The sequence below is a fragment of the Chamaea fasciata genome, unplaced genomic scaffold (genome assembly GCF_029207755.1).
Source record: "Chamaea fasciata isolate MVZ Bird 193981 ecotype frontalis unplaced genomic scaffold, bChaFas1.0.hap1 SCAF_15, whole genome shotgun sequence".
Lineage (NCBI taxonomy): Eukaryota > Metazoa > Chordata > Aves > Passeriformes > Sylviidae > Chamaea > Chamaea fasciata.
The window spans coordinates 14,899,158-14,919,024 of record NW_027094100.1 but is presented as its reverse complement, the minus strand read 5'-3'; the positions used below and the strand labels follow the sequence as shown (position 1 = coordinate 14,919,024).

The following is a 19,867-nucleotide window of genomic DNA, read 5'->3' as shown; positions in this document are numbered from 1 at the left end:
GGGTCTGGTCCTTGCAGTGTCCCCCTGCCCCTGCTCTGGGGACAGGAGAGCTTCTGGGGAGCTCTGGGATGATGCTGTGACCTGGTTGTCCATGCAGGGAACCGGGTACCCTGCACAGAGTTTGGGACAGCAGACCATGTGTCACTGTAGGACACCGAAGAAAGACTCCAAATAATTCAGAAGGCAAAGAGCATAGAAAAAGAAGACTGTATTTTCTAATTCTTCCTACTTTTTATAAGGTGTTCCAAGACTGGTGAATAGGAACGACACCTCTCTAATCCTATGGGTTAAATCAGAGAAACAGCAAAACACCACCTGGAGAAAGATTGTTTTGAGAGAGTTGTTTACCGAGATTGTTTTGAGAAGAAGCTTTCTTGAGAAATTTTTCCTTGGGGAAAAAGTTAGCAGCTGTCAGCAGGCTAAAATCTCTCAGAGCAACACCCATGAGCCTCTTGTGTGGGAAATCCCAAATGCAGAGAGGGCTGGGCTCCCACCTCAGAGTCCCTGGGTGCTGTCCCTTGTCCTCAGTGCTGGCCTGATGTCCCCCGGTGCCACCAGGCTGAGCTCAGCGCAGTGACACCCGGCCATCCTAACAAAGCCTTCCCCTCTCTCCTTTTGCCCTCCCTCCTGTCTGCCAGCAGTTCCCTATCAGCAAAACCCCTACACCCCCGGGAGCAGCTCCTCGGCCATCCAGTGCTACCGCTGCGGGGACACCTGCAAGGGCGAGGTGGTGCGAGTGCAGAGCAACCACTTCCACATCCGCTGCTTCACCTGCCAAGGTAGGATGGGCACCCCCAAAAACCTGGTGGCCAGGTGTGCAGGAAGAATTTAGGCAGAATTTTGGAATTTAGAAAATATTTAAATTTTTCTATACTGTTATTTATTTATTTGTTTATTTATTTTTATTTATATCACAATTTCCTATTAATATATTTTACAATTATATTACTATTTATATTAATATTTTATATGTTACTATTACTATTTATATTACCCTTCATTTAATATTTTAATATTACTATTTTATATCTATATATGTAAATACTTTATATTTTAAAACTTTCGACTTTAAATATTTTACCTTGTGACATTGCACGTTTTTACATAACTACACACGTATCCTTTCAGTGCTATTGCTTAGTTTTGGAAGCCATTTTTACTTGTTTTTAACTTTAATTTTTACTGTTTTAACTTGACTTCATGTTAAAGTTAACCCTCTTTTGAGGGTTACCACTTGTTAAAGCAGAAAGCTCGGTGTTTTTGGCATTTAAGGTTCTAACATCCAGGCTGTCCCACAGCCCTGGGGGCAAAGCAAAATGCTGGGGACAGCCCTACCTGGCCCAGTGAGATGTGGGGTGGGCTGGCACAGGTGGCACAGGGCAGGCAGAGCCCCTGGGTGCTGCCAGAGCCACTGAAGGCGTGTCCAATGCCACTACCCTGGAGCAGCCTGAGGTCCCAAACGTGCCCATCTGTGTCTGGGGGGGGGGGGGGGGGGTCACCGTGTCCTTCAGCTGCTTCCAGAGCAGCAGGAGGAGGAGGAAGAGGAGGCACTGCCAGCCTGGCTGAGAGGCAGCGAGGTGGGGACATGCCCAGAGCAGCTCCTGACAGAGCTGGGGCTGGGTGACACATCCCTGCCACCTGCCCATGGCGTGCAGCTGGGACCTGGTGGCCCCCAGGGCTGGCGGGAGCGGAGCAGAGAGGTTTGGATCCTCCTGGAGCACCAGAGGAGAGGTGCAGGGCTGTAAAGCTCATGGTGCGGACCTGCTGCTGCTGCTGAAGGGCTCCTCAGCTCCTTTATTGGAGCAGCTGCTCTCACCCAGCTCCTGCTGGCTGTAAAATTCCCCATTCCAGGGCTTTTTAAAGGCCTCTGGTCTTCCAAGCTCCCTGTGCTGAGCACCATCCCCCTGGCCACACTTTGTTCCTTGCCAGGGAACGGAGGTGACACTTGCCCGGGCTGTCCCCACCCTGCTGCAGCCCCAGATTTTTGGGAAGGGGGATCTGTCCCAGGATGCCCTCAGGGCTGACTTGCACCTGCAGGGCCCCGTGCTGAGCATCCTGCCCTTTCCCAGCTGGGCCAGGAGGATCCAGCAGGAGCTTGAGCATCCAGACAAAGAGAGCTCAGACAGCTTCCAGCTTCAAAGGGCCCGGGAGCCAGCAGGGAGAGCCTGGCAGCGCTCACTGCCCGATTTCCAAGTGAAAGGGAATAAATAATGAGAGGAAATCCTCCTGTCTCACCTTCCCTCGCAGACCTCACCTCCTGCCACCTCTGGCTGGCTCCAGCCCCACTGCCTGTCCCCGGTGTGTTCCCTGGAGCTGGCACAGGAGTGACACCATGGGGTGTGCTGTTCCCACAGCAAGCAGGGCACGCAGCAGCCTCATTTTATCCTGCATTTGCTTCCCGATGCCGTCCCCGAGCTGCTGGCCTGCCCCGCGTTGCCGACAGGATGTTTGGGAGACCCAAATTCCCCCGCTGGGTACCCCCAGCTCCGGGGAGCAGCTCAGGGATGCTCCAAGGACAGGAGGTACACCTCTGCCCCCAGGGGCCCTGCAGCAGCGGGTCCAGCTGTCCGCTGTCACCCAGGGCTGGCCCACAGGGGCAGGGACAGGACAGAGGTGCTGAAGGACAATGCAGAGACCCAGGTGGGCTGTGCCAGCTCAGTCCCCTCTCCACGTTGTCACCTTGCAGGACAGGGGATGGGCACCCTGTGCCCCTCCAGTGCCGGGCTCTGCTTCTCTCCGGGTCCCTGTGGCTGGAGAAGCCGTAGGAGGGAGGGAGGGAGGGAGGTGATGCTGGGGCCAGGGCTGGCCACGTCTGCTCGGATTCCTGTGATGGGCTGTGCGCCACCCACACTCCCCATGGCAGGGAAGGAAGGGAGGCTGGGCTGGACACCGATGGAAAAACAAGCAGGGAGAGCTCCCAGCCCAGCGTTCCCGGGAGCTGCTCCCGTCAGGGCACGCCTGCACGTCCCGGGAGTGGAGGTGGCTCATCACACAGGTGGCAGCCGTGCCCCAGGGCAGGGACAAAACCTGTCCCCAGCTGTCCCCAGGGCACTCCCAGCTCTCTGCCAGCCCTGTCCTCATCTCGCTGACACCACGAGAGTGCCGAGCGGAGGGGCTGAGCCCCAGGCAGGTGTCGGAGGCGATGCCCAGGCCGTGCCCAGCCGTCGGTGCGTGGTGCAGCAGCGCTGCAGTGCAGGGGCTCCCTCCCGGCGATGGGATTCCCGCTGGGAGCGGCCCCATCCCACAGCCCGACACTGACATCTTGTGGAGCCGGGGGAGGCCCCAGAGCTCGGCTGGGAAGGGAAACCCCTCGGAGACACCTGCAGGAAGCCGGAGAGGCGCCTCAGGGACCCTGTGATGGCTGCGTGTCCTTTTCCCCAGTGTGCGGCTGCGACCTGGCCCAGTCGGGTTTCTTCTTCAAGAACCAGGAGTACATCTGCACCCACGACTACCAGCAGCTCTACGGGACCCGCTGTGACAGCTGTGGGGACTTCATCACCGGCGAGGTCATCTCTGCCCTGGGCAGGACCTACCACCCCAAGTGCTTTGTCTGCAGCACCTGCAGGTGAGTGCAGGGAGCTGTCGCCGAGGGTTGGTGACCCCTTTGGAGGAGCCCTTGCCTGGAGCTCCCCAGCAGAGGAGGAGCTCCCTGTGCGGGGGGAGATGAGCAGTGACCCCTCCCCACCTCTCCCTGGCCGCAGGAAGCCGTTCCCCATCGGAGACAAGGTCACCTTCAGCGGGAAGGACTGCGTCTGCCAAAACTGCTCCCAGGCCCTCCTCAGCACCAAGCCCATCAAGATCCACGGGCCCAGCCGTGAGTTGACTGCTGTCCTGGGATGGGGACAAACAGAGGGACCGTGTGCTCCTGCAGAGGGTGGCAGGACAGGTTTTGGGGCCGCCGTGCAGCCCTGCAGAGCCACGGGTGTCACAGAGCTTTGGGAGGAATGTCAGGGCAGTCTGACAGCCACGAGTGTCACAGAGCTTTGGGAGGAATGTCGGGGCAGCCCTGCAGAGCCACGGGTGTCACAGAGCTTTGGGCGGAGTGCCGGGGCAGCCCTGCAGCTCCACCCCGCTCACCGCTGGTTTCGGAAACTCCCCTGGCCTATTTGTCACCTGGGCAGGTGCCACTGCCCTGGCAGGGCTGTCTGAGCTCCTGGGGAGGTTCTGGAGGGGGGTTTGCTCGGGGTCAGCTGCCCTGTGCCCAAGTGGCTGCCCTGGGAACGCTCCTGGGACTTTCACAGCGTTCCTTGCTGGGTCTGCAAGCACTGAAAGGTTTTCTCTGCTCATCCCCTCGCCCTGGTGAGCCCCAGGGAACCCCCAAAAGTCAGCTGGAGCGATGGACAAGCTCTTTGGGGTGGGTTTGGCCTTGCCTTTGAGCCCAGGTTGGGAGGACCTTCCCTTCCTGCCAGGGCCAGAGCCAGGGCTGGGTGTCACCCATGGCCCTTGTCACCCATGGCCCTTGTCAGTCACCACGGTGGCACTGCTGGTGGCAAGGTTGGTGCTGAAGGACCCCCTGTGAGCCCCCCAAAGCTGCCCTCGATGGAGGGGATGTGGACTGAGCCAAAGAACAGGAATTCCCCCATCTTCCTCCACGGGCTCCCGGAGCTGCCCAGAGCCGGGCTCTGCCTTCCTCCCGCCCTCCTCTCCCTCCCCATCCCCTTCCCGGCGCTGCAGCGGGGTTACCTGAGGACACCATGCCTTATTCATGGCAGCTGCCGGCAGACGGAGCCCGTCCCGCCCGCTCGTGTCCCTCACGGCCCCGGTGGCGCTGGCAGTGCCACCAGCAGGGTGCCAGGGGAGCCGCGCGGGCTGCGGGTGCATTCCGGAGGGAAAGCATCCCTAGGAGGAGGATTCCAAACCTCTCCCAGCCCGGCGAAGAACCCCAAACCAAGCAGCAGCTGAGTGAGGGAACAGATCCTGCTTTTTTTCCAGGAAAATCTTCCCCCCTTAGCGGAGCGGGCAGGGATTTGGCACGGAGCGGCCTGGGATGATCTGGGATGTTTCCCCGTGGCAGGGAGGGGGTTAAAGAAACCCCCCCTCCAGGCTGACCTGCCGCCCAGGGGGAGGAGAGGACAAGCAGGAGTCAAGGTCAGGGGTCCGAGGCCCATGTGCTTCCTGCTGGAGCCAGGGGAGGAAGGGAGGCCGGGAAACAGCGCAGCGAGGCCGGACGTGGCCGCCGGACAGCACTGCCCTTCCTCTGCCGGACACTTCCCACCCTTGGGCACTTGCCAGCGCAGCGTGGCCGTCCCACAGCCCAGCACAGAACCAGGAACCAGGCTGGAGAAGAGCTCTGAGATCATCCAGTCCAGCCTATGACCCAACACCTCCTCACCAACCAAAGCCACGGCACCGAGTGCCACGTCCAGGCTTGTTTTAAACACATCCAGGGTGGTGACTCCAGCACCTCCCAGTGCCCAATCACCCTTTCAGATAAGATTTTTTTCCTGGTGTCCAGCTGGCCTGGCTCAGACTTGTCACGCCGAGGGGGACCCAGCTCTGTGCTGTGGCTGGGTGCCAGCAGTACCTCAGAGGTCCCAAATTTCCTCCTGGTTCCTGTGCTGGGGTCAGGCAGAGGTGACAGATTTCCAGAATGAAATGATTCTGACGAGGCTGCCTCAGGAGCTGGGGGTTTGTTAACAGCATCATCCCTGGAAAAGTCCTCCCGGGCAGGGCTTTCCTCGGGTTGTGGGTGTCCTGTGGGTGTCCTGTGGGTGTCCCTGCTGTGCTGCCGTGTCCCACCTCCCCTCCTCTCCCCCCAGACTGCGCCGGCTGCAAGGAGGAGATCAAGCAGGGCCAGTCCCTGCTGGCCCTGGAGAAGCAGTGGCACGTCAGCTGCTTCAAGTGCCAAACGTGCGGGATCATCCTCACCGGCGAGTACATCAGCAAGTGAGTGCCACCGCCCCGCGACATTGGCGGGCTGTCCCCGGGGCCGGGGGTGTGGCGAGGGGCCGCCGCTCACCCCTCCTGTCCCTCTCCCAAGGGATGGCATCCCGTACTGCGAGTCCGACTACCACGCCCAGTTCGGCATCAAGTGCGAGACCTGTGACCGCTACATCAGCGGCCGCGTCCTGGAGGTGAGTCCCGGGGCTGCAGCCGCCCCACGCGGGTCTGTGACAGGGACGTGCCCTGGGGAGGGGTGGGAAGGTGCCACCCTCCGTCCCTGCGGGCCGTGGCTCGTCCTGCAGCCGCTCTGTCACAGCCTGACCACCTTCCCCGGAGGGTGGGAGAGTGGAAAACATCACCGGAGCTTGGGTGCTGGAGCTGGGGAAACAACCAGAGTCACAGGGGTGCCGGGACACGTCCGGAGGTGTGGGAACATCGGCCCCAAGCAGCTGCTGCCGTGCCGGGCTCTGGGTGTCACCCTGAGCGCATCCCTGTGCCGGCAGCCTGCCTGTTGCCTTGGAAACGCATCCCGCACTGCTGCCCGCGGCTGCGGAGCCTGCGGGAGGGGCTGCAGCACCCCTCGCCTGGGCACCGATCCCCGTGGAACCCCCCCGGGCAGGGCAGGAACCCGAGCAGGGGGTCCCCGGCACTGGGGGAGGCTTGGCTGGGCAGCAGGAGCTGCTGTGGCAGAGCCAGGAAGGGTGCAGGGATTCCCCAGGGATGTCACCAAGGATGTCACCATGGGTGCAGGTGGCTTTGGGACGTGTTTTGGACAGTGGTGGGGCTGCACAGCTGGTGAGGGGAGTGAGGGATGGTTTTGGGGAAGGACGGAGAAGTCCCTCAGGGCTGGTCCTTCCCAGCTCCTGGAAGTGACGTGTCCTCTCATGTTCTGTTCTGTCCCAGTGCTGGCAAGGAAAAAAAAAATAAAGTAGAAAATTCAGTCTGAGGGTAATTTAAAGGCTCAGGAGGCACAGAGAAAGAAGCCTGGTGGTATTTTTACACCCTGCGGTGGCACAGAGAGGCAGCAATGCTGGAATTGTGCTCTGTCACTCCTGAAACCTCTCTTTCTTCACTGGGAGCTCCAGCCTGCCTAAGGAACCTCTCCTGAAGCCGGAACAAATTTCCAGGAGTTTCCCAGCCCCTGTGCCCGGGCTGGGAAGGCTTTTGCTGACTCCAGTCCCAGCCCTGCTGGGAGCATGAGCTCAGCACTGCAGCAGCTGCCCCAGGCCGGCTGCCCTGCGCCAGCTCACTGGGTCAGCAAATCTGAGCAGGACAAAGCCCTGACATCAAATCCCTGCTGCTGCTGCTCCCCTGGGCAGTGCCAGCCCCCCAGAGGGCTCCGTGCCAGGATGGAGCATCCTCAGGCACCCCTGGGTGTGAGCAGGGTGGGGTTACCTGCCTTGGGAACAGGGGGAGAGGAGCCAGAGGTAATTTAAATGGGATTCCTGGCATAAAATCATGGAATGGGTTGGGCCGGAAGAGGCCTTAAAGATCATCTCATTCCAACCCCCCTGCCCACCTTCCACATAAATATCTGGAAGAAGATGGTGTATAGAATATACCATCTGTATAGAATAGACCATCCATATATCATATACCATTTGTATAGAATACACCATCTATAGAATATAGAATCCAGAATATACCATCTATATTCAGGTACAAACAGGTGCAACATCACCGAGGCAGACAGGTGCAATAAAACACTCACAAGCGTTTTGGCTGGATTCGTACCAACTGTCTTTTAGGCATTTAACTGAGGTCCATAAATTAGACATCTGGTCTTGTTCCACAGTCAGCAGAGATCACTGTAAGGCAATTTAGGCTATGAGAAATAGGCAGTACAATCAGAGAACGGAGCTGAAATTAAATATTCAGGGTGTAGGTCAAGGCTTTGTTTTATCACAGTGATCAACGCCTTTAAACACCAGAGAGAATCCAAAGGATCCTCAGGGTCGGTGTGAATGCCAACCTTCAGCAGGAAATTAGGACAATGGTAGCTCTGAACGCATCACATCTTTCTGTCCCTGCCCGATGGGGCTTTGTCATCCATCCAGCCCCATCCAGCCTTGGACACTTCCAGGGATGGAAGCCTGAGCTCCTCACCCTTCCCTGGGATGTGCCTGCTCCCAGCATTGAACCATCTGTGAATCCAGGGGCTTTAATTGTCCTCTCTGTCAGAGTGTGAAATGAAAAGGGCGACTTTCAATAACTTGGGGCATTAAGGAGCCTCCAGGTGCTATCCTGGCAGCCTCCGGGTGTTCCCAAGTGCTCCAAGCTGCCCAGCCAGGCTCGGATGATTAATGAGTCTTTAAGGGACCCAAGTGATAACAAGCAGGGCCTTTCCCTCACAGCTCCACCAGCCTCGTTCAAGCTGGAATAACGACCAGAATGAAAGGTGCGAGGTTTGTGCGTGGTTTGGAGGAGCTCTGGGTGCTGAGGTATTGGGTGGCTTTTGGAGAAGGCGTGTGATGAAATGAAAGTTGGGAATGGGCTGGGGCATTCCTGGGGGAGCAGCCGGGCTCCCTCCACATGGAATGGTTTTGGCACAGGGCTGTCCCCTCCCTGCCCTGTAAGGAAAGGAAGAGGGGTTCCAAACTCACCAAACTCATCCTCCTGCCTGTCCTAAAACCTTCTACTCGTTTTCGGCATAAACTGCAGGGAGTGACTGCCACCTGCACCTCGAGGACACCGAATTCCAGGTTGATTTTAACGGGCAGCCCACGGGCAGGTTCTCAGTTATCCCCACAGCAAATTTCCCTGTTGATCCTCCCGTTTCCAGCCTCCTCTATCATAACCTCCTTCTTTATAAGCAGAAACCTCATCTTCCCTCTGCCACCTTCAATTACTCTCCCTCTTCTCTTGGTTTATTATGGGAGCAAAAAGTTCTTTGGGGTTGAGCTGTAACAGCCCAGATCCCTCCTGCCCTGAGCTGGCTCCCGGCTCCCAGCCGGTAATTGAAATGCTAACAGACACTTGGAGGGGCAGCAAGCTCCCAATTTCAGCTGTTAACCCTGTCAGAAGAGCCAAAGGAGCAGCCCAGCTCTCTCTCAGCTGGGGAAGAGCCTGTGCCTACCACTGAAATTGGAGCAGCAGAGGAAAGTTCCTTTAGGGAGAGGGACTGGCAATGACAGACAGGGAGGGCTGTGGAGTCCTTCTTCCCTGCTGTGACATCTGGGGCCAAATTCGCTGTTTCTCTTCAAATCCGTGGAGAAAGAGCTGGAGCAGAGCCTGGCTGCAGAGGGTCTTGGCCATTCCCAGAGTTTCAGCTTTGTGGGGACACTGTCCCTGGAGGTTTGGGACCTCTGCTTGGTGTTGAACATTCCAAGGAGAGCAGAAGGTTCCTGACTCGTAGCCCAGCAGGGATGAAGCACTCTCTGGTTTTCTCCATGGGAACTGGAGGTCTCCAAGGAGACCTTGTCACCGTCTGCAGCAGCGAGGGCTGGCAGGGTGACCCAGGGACAGGGGCAGGTCCCCGCGTCCCGCCCTGCTCAGGGGCTGCTCTGTGCTCGCCCCTGCAGGCAGGAGGGAAGCACTACCACCCCACCTGTGCCAGATGTGTGCGCTGCCACCAGATGTTCACAGAGGGAGAGGAGATGTACCTGACAGGTAGGGCTATGACCGGCACGGCGGGGGGGAGTTTGGGGATCGGGTTCTTATGGCTTTGGGAAGGGTCTGTGTGCAGCAGTGGCCGACATCCCCCTCTCCCCTGCTCTGTGTGCACAAATCATCTCTCTCCATGAAACCCTCCCTGCCACCGAGCTGGGAACTTTTTGTCTCCCCGCACACCTGGGCAAAGCCCAATCTCTGCCCACTCCAGCCCAAAGGATGGAGGTGTTGTGATGCCCCAAACTCGATGTCACCCCGCGTTAACCAGCAGGAACTGCTTGGGCCACCCCAAATCCACCCGAGTTTGCTGTCCCAGCTGAGGTTTGGCCCCTGCCCTTGGTGCTCTGGAGCTGCTCCATTCCTTATCACACACACACGGTCCCCACTGCCCTGCACGTCCCCGTGGCACTGCTGGAGGTGGCAGGGACATGGCAGGGGGACCTGGCTGACCCCTGGCAGGGGGGTGACCCTGTGTGGGGCTCAAACACTGTCCCTTTGCTGCCTTGCAGGCTCTGAAGTGTGGCACCCCATCTGCAAGCAGGCAGCCAGAGCAGAGAAGAAGCTGAAGGTAGGCAGAGGATGAGGGACACCTCAAGAGGTGGCAAATCCCAGCTTTCATTGTCCTCGAGTCCCTGCTGGAACTGAACTGTTTTGGCAGTGCCCAAACCTGGAGTGGCTTCCTGAGGCTGCCCAGAGGATGGATGGGGTAGCTGAGGCTGTGAAAGTGAAATTCAGCCCCCGAACCAACGATTTCCCTGCTCAGGGATCCCTCCCTCACCTGCCCTCCCCCTTTGTGCCTCCACAGCACAGAAGGACGTCGGAAACCTCCATCTCCCCCCCTGGCTCCAGCATTGGCTCCCCAAACCGTGTCATCTGCGTAAGTCCAGCCCTGCCCCTCGCCCAGGGCCCCGGGGATGGGAACTGCAGCTTCCAGCGGGACAAGCCCAGAATTTGGGGACAGCACAGACACGTCCCCTTGTCCCAGCAGCCAGCAGGGCCATGGCACAGCTCAGGAGCCCTCAGAGGGACACAGTCCTGCACCCCCAGCTCCTCTCTGCCCTCCCACTGCTGCCTCTCAGGCCTCTTCTCTCACCTGTCCCTGCTGCTGGGGTGACAGTGGGCTCTCTGTGCCCTGTGCTGGCCCCACGCCTTGCACTCCAGCCTCCCTTCCCTCCTCTCCTCCTCTTCCTTTCCGTCTCTCTGTCTCTGCCTCTCCCTCTCCCTAGGCTAAAGTGGATAATGAGATCCTTAATTACAAAGACCTGGCAGCTCTTCCCAAGATTAAAGCCATCTATGAAGTGCAGCGTCCTGACCTCATTTCCTACGAGCCCTATCACAGATACACGTCGGATGAGACGCTGGAGAGATATAGCTATGGGGAGGTACTGAGTGTCCCCAAATCCCTGCTGGGACCTGCAGGAACATCTCAGTGTGGGGGAGAACCGTGTGGGGGGTTGTTCATGCCACTGGGAATAGTGCAGGGAGGCAGGAGTGGGGCAGGACCTCTCTCTCCCAGAGGCTCGGGGAGGGTCTGTGATGCTGAGTCAGAAAGATCCCAGTGACCTCAGGACGTGTGCAGGGACAGAGAGCTCTGTGTGAGAGGAGGGATGGGCAGGGAATTCACCCCACACAGCCCTGAGCATGTACCTGGCAGGCAATCCTGCAGCCCAGCCAGCACAGCACCTCTGGAGCCCCTCTGGAGCACATCTGGAGCAGGGCTGCCCTGTTGGGTGCTGCAGGCAGGGAAGGGCTGGGGCATTTCTGCAGGGCTGTGGTGAGGGGATGCTCAGGCACAGGACTGTCCTGCCTGCCCAGCTGGGGCTGCTGCCTGACTTCAGGGAGCCCATGGAAGGAGAAGAGGCTCTGAGCAGCTCACACAGCCGAGGCACCTGACGTGGGGCTGGAAGAGGATTTGGCAGCAGCATCCCTTTCATGCCCATCCCAAGGTTTTGCCACAAGCCTGGCATCCTGCAGGCAGGGTGGCCGTGGCCCTCTGTGCCTCCCCCTCTCCACAGAGGTCTCTGAGAGGTGGCAGCTGCTGGTTCCTCCTGCCAGTTCCTCTCCTGGCCAGGGGCTCCCTGCCCAGTGTCCAGCTCCACGTGTCCCCCTCACTGCCCAGGGAAAACGAGCTGCTGTGGGACTCCCGTCTGTCACTGCTCCTCTTAACCATGTGCTGTCTGTCTCTCTGTCTCTCTCTCTGTTTTTCCTCCTCACTTTGCCTCCTGCTGCCTCCAGTCCCTGGGGACCCTCTCCCCGTACTCACAGGTAAATGCCCCTGTGGGCACTGGGGGTCTGTCACCTGCTGCTGCCACACCGTGTCCCTGTGCCCAGGGGCTCTGCTGATCGACCCCCTGGGCTGTTGGCTGCCCCAGGGTGTGGGGAGATGGGGGGAAGTGGTGTCCTTCAGGCCCCAAAGAGAGCAGAATGGCCCCAGGGTGCAGCTTCTGCCCCGTGGAGGGAGACACCAGTAACTGGGAACAAGCTGGAGGGAAAGGGACAATCTCCAGGCACAAAACCTCTGCCTGGACACTGTCACCTGCTCCCAAACCCTGGGCTTTGCTGCCTGTGCCTTGGCAGGGGGGAGGCAGGGCAGGCTGGGGACGCCTCCAGCCTCAGAGGACACAGCCCCTGCCTGGTGTCACGGACCCAGCACCTCCCGGGCTGCCCCGGGCAGGGGACACCTCCTGCCAGCTCTAACCCTGCACCTTCCCCGCCCCCCAGGACATCTACGAGAGCTTCGACACGCGGCAGAGACGAGCCTCCAGCCCCGGCTACATCGACTCCCCCACCTACAGCCGCCAGGGCATGTCCCCCACCATCCCCAGGTCCCCCCACCATTTCTACCGCTCAGGTGAGCATTCGACTGCAAGCCCAGGCTGAGCTGAGCTCACAGCACCCAGTGGAGACAGGATCACATAAAAACCTCCGGGATTTCCGTGGTTTCTCACCTGGCAAGCAGCAGGAGGCTCGGGGTGGCCCACGGTGGGGGCAACGCCCAGCTCTGCCCATCCTCTGGCTCTCCAAACTCTTGCCGGCAGCGAGGAGAGGTCGAGGGGAATTTGCAGCTCAGGAACGAGCTGAGGCTCGTGGAGGATGGGGTGGGAGGCAGGTGACCTCCAGCTCTGCTGAAGACCCCTCAGCTGCATCGGTGGCTCTGGGAGGGGTGTGCGGGAGCGCGCTTGTGCCCGGGGAGCTCCTTGCACACGCGCATGCACGCACACCCCGGGGCATGGCAGGGCAGAGCGGGCTGTGCCTGCGCCGCGTCTCCTCCCGTCCTCCGGAGGAAGGACCGGGACACTCTGAGCTCACCGAGAGCCCCGCTGCACCGCCAAGGGCTCCTCACCGTCTGCAGCACGCTCGGCTTTCCTGTGCCCCGGGCCGGGGTTTGCTCCGCATCCCGTCCTCCTGCGGAGATGCGGGAAATCTCCCCCCGCTCCATCACTGCCGCTCCCGGAGCGCAGCCCCCGTCACCCCCTGCCTCACACGGGCCGGCCCCGCTCTTCTAACACCGCTGCATTTAACACCCCTTTTCTTCTGCCTCTTGTTCTCTCTCTCGGTCACTCACTCGGCTGCTTCTGCTCGGCCCCCGCGTAGGCACCGAGAGCGGGCGCAGCTCCCCCTACTATAGCCAGTTAGATGTGAGGTCCTCCACTCCAACCTCATACCAAGCGCCCAAGCATTTCCACATCCCAGGTAGGCTCCGCAGCGTCGCCGCTGCCGGGGGGAGCGCCGTGTCCGTGGCATGCCCGCATGTGCCGTCCCCGCTGTGTCGCATGCCTTGCTCCGCCGCCTGCCTAGAGCCAGCTGGCAGCAGGACCGAGCCCTGGTAGTAGAGGCCATCCATAAACAGGACCTACGGCTTGAACCTTTCCTCCTTCTCCCCACCCCCGTCACCACCCGGAGGTTCCAGGGCCGCCTGGAGTCTGCTTGATCCTTTGCAACGTCCCTCTTCTTCCTCTTCCCTGCCCTCCCACCACTCCCCACACCAAGATGAGTCCCCTGGTGAGCGCCTGTCCCCTCCCCTGCCTCCCCCGCGAGGGTCACCAGCCGGAGCGTGTGTGCCAGAGGCGTTTCCACACCCGTCCGCTACAGATGACTATTTTATACTCCCCCCTAGGGCCCGCCGCTCCCTCCCCCCAGACTCTTCTGGGCTTGCCAGATGCCTGCTCCCCTTCTGCAGGGATTGCAGGGGGCCACCAGGTAAGGGCCACCCCCGCCCCGCTCCCGGCCACGCAGAGCCCACGGGGACGGGGACGGAGCGGGCAGGAAAGGGAAGAGTGGGTTGGGAAGCAGGCAGAGCTGCCCATCACCCCTCAGCGGGGTCAGAACCCCGGAGCTGTTGGCATCTCCCCGTGCCCCAAAAAACGTGGCACCCTCGCTGATGCCCTGAGGACGCCCCGCAGCTCCGTTCCCACCCCTGCCCTGCCCATCCCAATCCCACCCCATCCCTGCCCTCCCGCTGCCGCTCGGTGGTTTATGGATGGCCCCCTCCCCGCTCCAGCGCCAGGCTCCAGCTCGCTTTCCCCTCCCGACTGGCTCTTTTCTCTCTCTGCTGCGGACAGAGGCTTTGTTGGCTGCTCTTGGCTCCCCCCAGGTAGCTCGCCGGCGGTTCTTGCAGGCGCTGGCACCGCCGAGAACCGGCCGCGGGTGCCTGGCTGCCGGCTGGCAGGGCTGTGCCCGGTGCATGCTGTCGCTGGGCGCTCGCTGCATGTCCTGGGGGCAGCCCGGAGCGTGTCCCTGTGTCCGGAGCCCTCCCGGGCCACTCGGGGGGGCCCCAGGTCGTTGTGTGACGGAGATGTGGCCTGGGGGTGGCGGCTGCTGCAGGAGCCGTGTCCTGTGCGCCCTCAGCACGCCCACACTGACCTCCCTCTCCCCTTTCTTTCTTCCTTCCCTTTCTCTCTCTCTTCTCCCACCAGCTGCTGGCGAGAGCAACATCTACAGGAAGCCGCCCATCTACAAGCGCCACGGTACGGCCTGGCTGCTGTGTGCCTGCTCCCGTGTCACCCCGGGGATGGGATGGGTGGGAGATGGGGCTGCCGTCAAGGTCTGGGAGCTGGGCTTTGGTGGGATGCGCCTGCTGCCGGTTCAGTGAGGGACAGGAGCGACTTCGGACCGTGTCCCTGTGGTGAGGGGTGGAGCAAAAGCACCAGGGACAGCTGCGGGAGGGGGTGGCCTTGGTTGGGTGGCAGAGGGGGTAAGGCAGTCAGAGCAGCCTCAGAAAAGGGACGAAAAAAGCAATTTGCAGTTTCTCATGCAGCCTTGGAGAAAAATCCCAGCCCGTGCTGGGTGGCTGCTCCGGGGTGGGACATGAAACAGAGGAGTATCAGCACGGGAGGAAGCCAGACCTGGGGGTGTTGCAGCCTGGGGAGGGTGTCTGGTGGCTCCCAGTGTCTGGTGGCTCTGTTTGGTGGCTCTCAGCAGGGCTGGCTTGCACTGTCCCCGCTTGTTTCTGCTCCCGGAGGGACAGCAGCTCCCCCTGGGCAGTAACTGTGTCTCTCCTCTCTCTCCCCGGGCTCTTCCCTCCCTCCTGCTCAATTCCTGCTGGCTGCTCCTGCTGCTGTAAGTACCCGCTGGGTCCCCCGTGCCTCCTGGAGGTGCTGGGATGGCTCTGCCACCTCCTGCTGTCGCCGGTGCTCCTCTCCCGGCCTCTGGTGCGGCACAACTGCCCCCTGGGCTCTGTCCCCAGCCTGAGCACTCTCTGTGTCCCTGCCATGAGGAGCGAGCCCTGCCAGAGCCCCTCTGCTCCCTCCCTGCTGAACCCCGAGAGCCCCGTCCCTGCTGGTCTGAGCCTTCCTCTGTCCCCCCTCTCAGCTCCTGGGGACAGGACAGCACAGGGTGCCACTGGTGGCACTGGGGTGCAGGAGGCAGCACTTGTGGGCTCTCAGCCACTTGGGTCCCTTCCCAGTCACAACAGTGACATCCCCTGCTTGTCACTGTCCCCACCCTCTGCCTCAGCACCCTCGAGGAGGTGTCAGCAGCTGGAAAATGGATTATTCCCAGCTCTGCTCCCTGCTGTCCCAGGCACAATCCCTGGCAGTCACTGGGGAGGGGATTTGCCTTCATTTGGGGTGTAGCTCTGCAGACCCTCACCTTGGCTTCTTTTGCAGACAACCCTTCTGCAGCCACGAAAAGCAAAACCAGCGAGGACATTGCTCAGTCATCCAAGTACAGCCCCGCCTACTCCCCAGACCCCTACTACCACTCCGAGTCGGAATACTGGTCCTTCCAAGGCTCACCCAAAGGTAACAACCCCCCTTTTGGGGCTGGCAGAAAGGGAAACACAAATTTCCTGGGAGGAAATGCCGTTTTGAGTTGGGTCTGGGCTGAGATACCTGCCAAGGTGTCCCCAAAACCCAAGGAGGATCTGGGAGGTGACTGTCCCCATGCAGTTGGGGACTGCCTCCCCCATGCCTGCCCCCGTTTTTGTCCCCGTCTGAGCCCTCATACGTGTCCCTGCAGCTCCCCGGGCCCGGAGGTTCTCGTCAGGCGGTGAGGAGGATGGCTACGACCGGGGCATGCACAAGGTGAGTGCCAGCACCAAACTGTCCCCAGCTGGCTCTGGGGACAAGGCTCAGTCCCCAGAGAAGGTGCCACCACCATCCCTGCCACCCTGGGCCATCTCTCCCCTCGTGGCCACCCCCAGAGTGGGCTCTGAAGGAGGGGCAGAGCCCCCCCCTTGCCGAGGCACCCCCAGCCCAGCCCCTCGTCCTCAGGAGATGCCAAACCCATGGCAGAGGAGCACAGCGAGGGCTGGGCAGGGCAAGGAGGAGTGCCAGGTGGCTTTTCCCCCCCTGCCAGATCCAGAGTGGCATCGGGAGGCTGATCCTGAGGGAGGAGATGAAGGCTCGCTCCAACTCATACTCAGACCCCTGGACGCCCCCTCGCAGCTCGGCCAGCAGCAGAGAGGCCCTGCACACCGCGGGCTACGAGGGCTCCCTCAACGGCTGTAAGGCTGTCCCTGTCCCTCTGTCCCACCCCGCACTGCCCCGGCCCCGGGGAAGGAGTCTGTGGGGTGGGGAGGGAGGAATGGGATGAGGAAAGGGGCTGGGCATGGAACTGGGCTCCATCCATCCACTCCCTGTGCCCAGCTCCATGGGGACAGTCCCTCCATCCATTCCCTGTGCCCAACTCCATGGGGACAGTCCCTCCATCCACTCCCTGTGCCCAGCTCCATAGGGACAGTCCCTCCATCCACTCCCTGTGCCCAGCTCCATAGGGACAGTCCCTCCATCCATTCCCTGTGCCCAACTCCATGGGGACAGTCCCTCCATCCATTCTCTGTGATGTCTGGGCATTGCCCAGTGGTGTCTGGGCAGCCTGAAAGTGCCTCATGGAATGGCTGAAGGATCCCTTGGGAATCTGGCAGCACAGCCATGCTGGGGTGCTGTGACCTGCTTTGGGACGTCCTGGCACCCCAGGGCTGCCTGGCTTGCACTGCTCCTCTGCAGGGCCCCCAGGGCCCCCAGCCCTGCCCTTGGGGCACCCCAGCCTGGCAGCACGGATGGCCCTGCACATTCCATGCTGTCCCTCCTCGTGGCCCATCAGCCCCCATGGAGATGTTTGGAGTCGCTCAGGGAGTCCCCCAGCCCTGTGGGGAGCCCCAGGGAGGGTCAGTGGGGCTGGGAATGGGCAGCTCTGCATGGCCTGGGGTGCTGGGCCCTCCCTGACCGCCGGCTCTGCTCTCCTTGCAGCTCCCCGAACGCACTACCTGGCCGACAGCGGTGAGTGCCCGCCCTGAGCCCTCCCCCGAGCCCCGGGGGCACAGAGCCCGAGCTGGAGGAGGTGCTGGCACCAGGGAGGGGAGGAGGGAAGCAGAGAAGGAGCCCACGAAAGCCTGGGTTGGGATAGAGCTGAATCAGGGCGGAGAGGATGGATCTGGGAAACCAAGAGAGGAGGAGGTGCTGCTCCGAAGGGCGAGGTGGGAAAGGGGTTTTGGGGAGAGCAGTGTCAGCACGGGAGGAAGCCAGACTGGAAATGAGCTGGGGCTGGAAGGAGACAGAGCTGGGTGACCGGAGCTGGGAGCACAGGGGCAGAGGGTGGCCCAGTCCTGGGCTGGGAGGCTCATTCCTGCTTTTTCTCTCATGCCCCTTGGTGGCTTCTTTGCAGATCCCCTCATTTCTAAGTCGGCCTCCCTTCCTGCCTACAGGAGGAACGGGCTGCACAGGGTAAGTGCCTCCTGCTGCTGCCAGGCATTCCCAGTTCCCCCAGGCATTCCCTGTTCTCCCAGGCATTCCCAGTTCTCCCAGGCATTCCCAGCTCCCCCAGGCATTCCCAGTTCTCCCAGGCTCCTCCAAGCCCCCAGTTCCCCCATTTCCATGACTGAGGTGTCCTGTGACCCCCTTCTCTGCAGCCCTGCTGTCCCTGCTGCCCTGTGCCAACCCAAAATGACCTTTGCTGGCATCCAAGGTGCCCTGTCCAGGCAGTGAAACTCCCACAGGGCAATTTCCAGAGGGATGCTGGTGTTGCTGTCCAGCGGAAGAGCTTGGCTTTATCTCCTGGGCTGTGGGGATTGCTCGGGATCAGGAGCTCTGCTCCTGCCTCCGCGGGCTTGTCGCTTCACCTCGGGGCGCGTGGGGACCTCGGTGTCACGCCGTGGGGACGCGGGAGGTGGCACTCGGGGTGTCTGACTCCCGGCTCTCTCCATCCCTCCCGCAGCCTCCCAGCGCGGAGCTTTTCCACTACGACAGCACGAACGCCGTCAACTGGGGGATGCGAGGTGAGGGGGGCCCCGCAGGCGTCCCGGGGGAGGTGCTGGGGGGCTGCCAACCCCCCCGCAGGCAGCTCTGGAACGGGAGAATTGGGGGGACACGGGCGGGGTCCCCGCGGCCTCGGGGGCAGGGTGGTGACAGCTGAGGGCTCCGGTGCGGCTCACGTCCCACTTTTTCTCTCTCCCCACAGAGTACAAGGTAAGAGGCTTCCGCAAGGAGCAGCCACCAGGCAGAGGTGGGAGTGCCAGGGACGTGTCCCCGTGTCCCCAGGCTCTCCGGAGGGAAGCTGTGCCCTCTGCCTTCGTTCCCCTCCATCCTGGCTCTGCCAGCCCCATGCCAGGAATGTGGGGCTCGGAGCAGAGTCCCTCCCCTGCTGCCAGGTCCCAACTGTCCCCTGGCTGAGGACCAGAGCAGGGGGGTTGTGCTGCTGGTTTCCTGCTCGTGCCTGGGTCACTCCTGGTTTTGCAGAGTGAGCAGGTTATTCCAGAGCCACCAGGGAGATTCAGGGTGGATCAGAGTCACCCCGAGAGCAATTCCCACCTCTCCCTGTCCCGTCCAAGCCCTGGGGTCAGCTGTGCCACCCAAACCCAGTTAAATACAGCAGGAGGCCTTGGCCTCGTTCCCAACGTGCCCCAAGTGTCTGGTGGCTGCCCCGTGGTGTCCCTGTCCCCTGTGCAGATTTACCCCTACGAGCTGCTGCTGGTGAAGACCAGGGGGAGGAACCAGCTGCCCAAAGATGTGGACAGGACTCGGTTAGAGGTGAGAAAGAGCCTTTTTCACTGGGGACAATCAGGGGCACAGAGGGGTGGCCCTGGCAGTGTGTGGGGCTCGTGGCCGTGTGAGGAGCATCTCCACAGGAGTGTCAGGGGAGTGTCACAGCGCTCCTGCTGCTCCCCTGTCCGGGCAGAGCTGTCCCCTGTCGCTGTTGGACATGAAAGAAAAATGAAATATTTAAATTATTTCAATATTTCAGAAGGCAAAGAGCATAGAAAAAAGGTCTTTATTGTCTAAATTCTTGCTGCCTTTTATAAGGTGTTCCCATACAGACTTAACATGATTGGTGAATAGGAACGACACCTCATTAATCCCATAGAGAAACAGCGAAACACCACCTGGAGAAAGATGGTTGTTTTGAGAAGAAACTTTCTTGATAAATTTTTCCTTGGGAAAAAGTCAGCAGCTGTTAGCAGGCTAAAATCTCTCAGAGCCAGAGATATCAGGCCCACAGTCCCCTGTGCCTTCAACAGGGGCAGGAGGGAGGCAGATCCTCCCCCTTTTCCCGAGGGAGCAGTGCTGGGGCTTGTGTCACCATCGTGTCACCCCGTTGTCCCAGCGGGCAGGGGATGCTCTCAGACCCCCCTGGGAGGTGCCCAACTCTGTCCCAGCCTCCCCTTTGTCCCCAGAGGCACCTGTCCCAGGAGGAATTCTACCAGATCTTCGGGATGACCATGGCCGAGTTCGACCGCCTGGCGCTGTGGAAGAGGAACGAGCTGAAGAAGCAGGCCCGGCTGTTTTAAATGCAGTGCACTATAAATATATACATACCTATAAATATATACATAGAGAGATCTCTATATGGCAGCTCTGTATGATTCTCGGGGCTGTAACGGGGCACGGGGGCCCTCTCTGCACCCCTGAGAGTGAATTGGAGTCTTGCACATCGTTTT

The 19,867-nt window shown here is 60.6% G+C and overlaps 1 protein-coding gene across 8 annotated transcripts in view; it reads left to right on the top strand.

Moving 5' to 3' along the window:
* Window positions 1–19,756, top strand: part of ABLIM3 (actin binding LIM protein family member 3) — a 46,628-nt gene extending 26,872 nt beyond the window's left edge. The window contains exons 2-23 of one of the 8 annotated variants that reach the window (XM_066196994.1): window positions 639–779; window positions 3,382–3,565; window positions 3,702–3,814; window positions 5,760–5,886; window positions 5,981–6,074; window positions 9,405–9,492; window positions 10,002–10,060; window positions 10,298–10,369; window positions 10,719–10,874; window positions 11,728–11,757; window positions 12,214–12,343; window positions 13,087–13,185; window positions 14,409–14,459; window positions 15,600–15,734; window positions 15,952–16,016; window positions 16,291–16,438; window positions 17,184–17,213; window positions 17,599–17,657; window positions 18,148–18,208; window positions 18,391–18,398; window positions 18,879–18,959; window positions 19,604–19,756. In XM_066196994.1, the coding sequence (XP_066053091.1) occupies window positions 639–779; window positions 3,382–3,565; window positions 3,702–3,814; window positions 5,760–5,886; window positions 5,981–6,074; window positions 9,405–9,492; window positions 10,002–10,060; window positions 10,298–10,369; window positions 10,719–10,874; window positions 11,728–11,757; window positions 12,214–12,343; window positions 13,087–13,185; window positions 14,409–14,459; window positions 15,600–15,734; window positions 15,952–16,016; window positions 16,291–16,438; window positions 17,184–17,213; window positions 17,599–17,657; window positions 18,148–18,208; window positions 18,391–18,398; window positions 18,879–18,959; window positions 19,604–19,717 (2,045 nt within the window). In that variant the 3' untranslated portion in view covers window positions 19,718–19,756. Of the gene's footprint in view, window positions 1–638; window positions 780–3,381; window positions 3,566–3,701; window positions 3,815–5,759; window positions 5,887–5,980; window positions 6,075–9,404; window positions 9,493–10,001; window positions 10,061–10,297; window positions 10,370–10,718; window positions 10,875–11,727; window positions 11,758–12,213; window positions 12,344–13,086; window positions 13,186–14,408; window positions 14,460–15,599; window positions 15,735–15,951; window positions 16,017–16,290; window positions 16,439–17,183; window positions 17,214–17,598; window positions 17,658–18,147; window positions 18,209–18,390; window positions 18,702–18,878; window positions 18,960–19,603 lie in introns of those variants that run through there. The other 7 variants (XM_066196987.1, XM_066196988.1, XM_066196986.1 and 4 more) reach the window with 7 other exon arrangements.
* Window positions 19,757–19,867: the final 111 nt, after the last annotated feature.